Genomic DNA, 4,561 nt, shown 5'->3' on the forward strand with positions numbered 1-4,561 from the left:
TATAAAATAATAATTGAACAGAAACATTCATGTATAAAATAATAATTAACATTATTTATCTGAGGAGCAGCTTCGAGTTTAACTCCATCACAGAACTCTCATCTTGAACAAGCATGAAGGCGACAGTGGAAAGAAAAACTCCCTCATGAGGAAGAAACCTTTAGCAGAACCAGGATCAGGACAAGAGGACCATCTGCTTCCACCGGCTGGGTTTGGTAGGAACAGATACACAATGGCAGGTCAAGAATCACATGTTAAGATAGAAATAGTATCAAATGAAAACTTCAATTTTAGCAATTCATTTAAGGAAATGAGGTCAGTTTGTCCTCTAGTAGTCTAAGTCTATAGCAGCATAACAAGCCGACCCTAACTATAGGATTTATCAAAAAGGAAAGTCTTAAGCCTAGTTTTAAAACTGGATAATGTGTCAGCCTCATGGACAGAAACTGGAAGTTGGTTCCACAAGAGAGGAGCCTGAGAACTGAAAGATCTTTCTCCCATTCTGTTTTTGTAAATTCTAGGAACCACAAGTAAACCTGCAGTCTGAGAGTGAAGTGCTCTGTTAGGAAAATATGGAACAATAAGATCTGTAATATAAGATGGAGCTAGGTTGTTGAGGGCTTTGTAGGTTAGAAGTAAGATTTTGAATTCTATTCTGGATTTGACAGGGAGACAATGGAGAGAAGCTAAAACTGGAGAAATATGATCTCTCCCAGTAACTCCAGTTAAGACTCTGGCAGCAGCATTTTGGATCAACTGAAGACGTTTTAAAGAAATATTTGGACACCCAGATAATAAACCATTGCAATAGTCCAGTCTGGACGTGACCAATGCATGGACCAGATGTTTCTAATGTTAGTGATATCACGCAGGTGGAAGAAGGAGGTTCTAGTGCCAAAGTGAATAATAATTTGACTGTATTTCACCTTCGCTTTGGCCAGTAGTTTCAGGTTGAATTTGATGTCGCCTGCTCTGGCCCCTGGAACATATTTGACTGGTTTGAGTCACAGGTGCTACATTTTGGACCATGGAGCTGCCAACAATGAGAGTCTGCTCCTCGGCGAGTGTCTCACTAAGCACAGAAGACCGATTTGAAAGTTGAACGGGTCGGTGGTTGACCAAGGGCTTGGTTTTAATATTGTTTTTTCTTTGGACCGTCACCCAGTGAGGCTCAGGTTCAGGACAGCTAAGTGGAGGAAACTGGTTTGAAAAGTGGTTTTGAATGGGAGAAGAATCATTTGAAACATGAATGGATCAGTGGTTAGCTGGGCCTTTAGTTTTAGCTTTGGGCTTACTTTGGGCCGATACTCCGCAGGCCTGTGGTTCAGGACTGCTAAGAGGAGGAGACTGGTTTGAAATGTGATTTAAAGCAGAAGAAATATCTCTTGAAACATTCGAGACGTGAACGTGTCAGTGGTGAACGGGGACATAGTTTAGTTTACCTGGGCCCATCGCCCAGCTGCCTCTGTTCTGACTGCTAACGTGAGCTAGCATCGATGGCTCTGCGCAGCCTGGGGGCCCGGGGCTGTTAAAGGCTTTTCAAAAGCACAGTGGGGCCTCCAGGTCAGACAGCCTCTCCACCAGAACCAACATAGCTTCCCCACTGAATCTTAAGTAGGTTCAAACAATTTAACAATGGTCTGAACTTGTTGCGTTATTGTAATGTTCGGTCACACAACCGGAACGGTAAAAAGATCAAAAACTGACTTTGTTTCATTGTTTTCTCACCTGGAAACAACACGAGGGACCAAACAAAAGAGACACGAATGTCCTGGATATCAGCCGTGACACGTCCTCATGTAACTTTCTCCAGCTCCAAACACCTGCTGGTTTGTTCCACACATTCTGGTGAGTGGCTAAAGTCAGTTTGTTGGTGCTGTGCCATAAATTTGTGCCATGATTTTGTTGGGGTGTATCATGTTTAGTTCATGTTTAGTTCATGTTTAGTTCATGTTCATAGAAGTGGGCCAACCTGGTTTAGGTCAGGTTTATATTTTGCATGTAACTTAGTCTGAGTTTAGACAGAGTGGACATCTGTGTTACTGTGAAATAAACTGTTCAATGTTTCTAGTGTTGTCACTTTTACTGTAGTAATACTGATGTGTGTTCTGATATGTCCTCTTCAAGACAAACCTTCAGATGAAATGGGTGAAACTCCAGGAGAGGAGCTCAGTGAGGCTGCAGATGATGATGAGGAGGAACATGAACCAGCAGCCAAAAGGTACAAATACAATGTGTGAACAAAAAAAGAGCAGAAATAAACCACCTGTTACAGGAGAACAGGGAACTCAGGTCAGAGCTGAATAAAAACAGCTGGACAAATAATTTTAATATTATTAAATATTATACAGGACTTCATTGCTTTGCCATCTTGTTGTCATTGTTTAACACTGTTAGGTATTTTCTGCCTGCATAAAAAAAAACTCACAATTTCAATGGTTCTACTAACACTAATGCATCTGTTCAGCATCTTTTGAAGGTGTCACATCAAACTCTGTCTAAGACCTGTGCCTTTCTTTCCTTTCCAAGGGATGGACGTGCATCAGACAAGTTCATAACAGAAGCTGTGGCCTTCTCTCCAGATTATTACCCGGGGACGTTGTGTGGGAGTGATGTGTGCTGAGGTTACAGTCCATACATGTGTACATTTACATGGCTTTATAATGGAGATGGTTTTGTTTCAGCTTTTATGTAATTTCTTATTTACTTTTCATTTTATATGTTTTATATGATTTTCTATTGTTGTCTGTAAAACAGGTCTCGTAAATGAGTCCTGTGGCTCATCCATCCATCCATCCATCCATCCATCCATCCATCCATCCATCATCTTTACCCGCTTCTTCCATTTTGGGTCACGGGGGTCGCCGGTGCCCATGTCCAGCTGTGAGGGGCGGGGGACACCCTGGACAGGTCTCCAGTCCATCACAGGGACACATAGAGACAAACGAGACAAACAACCATTCACTCTCTCACTCACACCTAGAGACAATTTAGAGTTACCAATCAGCCTAACATGCATGTTTTTGGTCTGTGGGAGGAAACCGGAGTACCCGGAGAAAACCCACGCATGCACGGAGAGAACATGCAAACTCCACCCAGAAAGGCCCCCGGACCGGGGTTTGAACCAGGGACCTGCTCGCTGAGAGGCAGCAGCTCTACCAGCTGCACCACCGTGCTGCTCTCCTGTGGATCAGTGAGACTAAAACAAAGGTCGAATGAATGAAAAGAACAGAACCAGGGTCCAGTCAGAGTCCAGAACCTGAACTGGACTGAAACATCATGGACCTTCAGACAGACTGATGAAGTCCAACAGAAAACCACTGAGAGATCTGGTTCTGAAGGAGGTTCTGTTGGGTCAACCACTGACACCAGTAGTTTTCCAACAAAACCGGTTCTGCTGAAGGAACCACGTGACCCGGGTGAAAGTCACGTGATGACGTCAGAGGATGGTCGCTGATTCAGCTGTTTGGAAGATCCGGTTCAGACTCGGAAGTTTTTCTCCTTCAGTCACGAGTTCTTCTTTCGTGATTCCATTCTCGGAGTGTCTGTTTCGGCCCGGTTCGGATGCAGTAGAACCTGGTCCAACATGTCCCGTTTGGAGCAGGTTAAGCAGAGTTTGGACTCAGCAGGACAGGCTCATGTTCTGCGGTTCTGGTCGGAGCTGAGTGAGGAGCAGCAGGAGGGGTTCCTGCAGGACCTGGTTCTGTTGGACCTGCAGGCTCTGAAGGAGCACTGTGAGGCGGCCTGCCGGGCTGCGGCCGCCCCGAACTCCTGCACTCTGGACCCGGACATGGAACCGGTTCCCCCCGAGATCACCGGCAGCGCGAGGAGCGACCCGGAGGTCCTGACCCGGTGGGAAGACCAAGGTGAGGAGCAGAACCGGTGTTGTGTGAAAATCTGTCCCCCTGTGTCGGGAGCGCGCGCTGCAACCAGAGGCGGCTCCTCACGCGCGTGTGAGAGTCCACGGAACCGTGACCCGGTTCCGACTTTCATGTGAGTGGACAGCTCCTGGAAATAAATACAGGAAAAGCTCAACACAACAAAACCTGGTCATGTGTGGGGGGTTGTACATACCCTTGGTGTTTTGTTTGTTTGTTTGTTTGTTTGTTTGTTTGTTTAAATCGCTGCTACAACTTTGGTGTGTTCACTTTAGCCTGACAAGTATGAGTGAGCCACCAACATCTGTGTATTTATACTTGTTTCTTGCTCATATAGAAAGATGGAGGCTGGTGAGAGCAGGACACAGAAGTGAAACTTCCTGAAACAAATATAAACTTTCTGCTAAATCTCGTTCAAATAAAAATATGACACTTGAAGAACAGATCGTTCTAGCTGCTCTTTTTTGGTTTTTAATGTGTGTTTCTTTTTCTCAAGGAGAAACAAAAAGCTTGAACATGAAAGAACGTGGAACAAGATTTGAGCCTGAAGTTCACCCTCCGTGATGTTTTGGTGATTCTTCAATCATCGTGACATTTAGCTTCAATCATCATGGCGTTTAGCTTCAATCATCGTGGCGTTTAGCTTCAATCATCGTGACGTTTAGCTTCAATCATCGTGACGT

At 44.8% G+C, this 4,561-nt stretch overlaps 1 protein-coding gene across 1 annotated transcript in view; it reads left to right on the forward strand.

Moving 5' to 3' along the window:
- The first annotated feature begins 3,563 nt into the window (after positions 1–3,563).
- uap1l1 (UDP-N-acetylglucosamine pyrophosphorylase 1, like 1) overlaps positions 3,564–4,561 on the forward strand; it is an 80,326-nt gene continuing 79,328 nt past the window's right edge. The window contains exon 1 of the mRNA XM_037692483.1: positions 3,564–3,866. Within this exon, the coding sequence (XP_037548411.1) occupies positions 3,587–3,866 (280 nt within the window). The 5' untranslated portion in view covers positions 3,564–3,586. The remainder of the gene's footprint in view (positions 3,867–4,561) is intronic.

The sequence above is a fragment of the Nematolebias whitei genome, chromosome 18 (genome assembly GCF_014905685.2).
Source record: "Nematolebias whitei isolate Nwh7 chromosome 18, NemWhi1, whole genome shotgun sequence".
Taxonomy (NCBI): domain Eukaryota; kingdom Metazoa; phylum Chordata; class Actinopteri; order Cyprinodontiformes; family Rivulidae; genus Nematolebias; species Nematolebias whitei.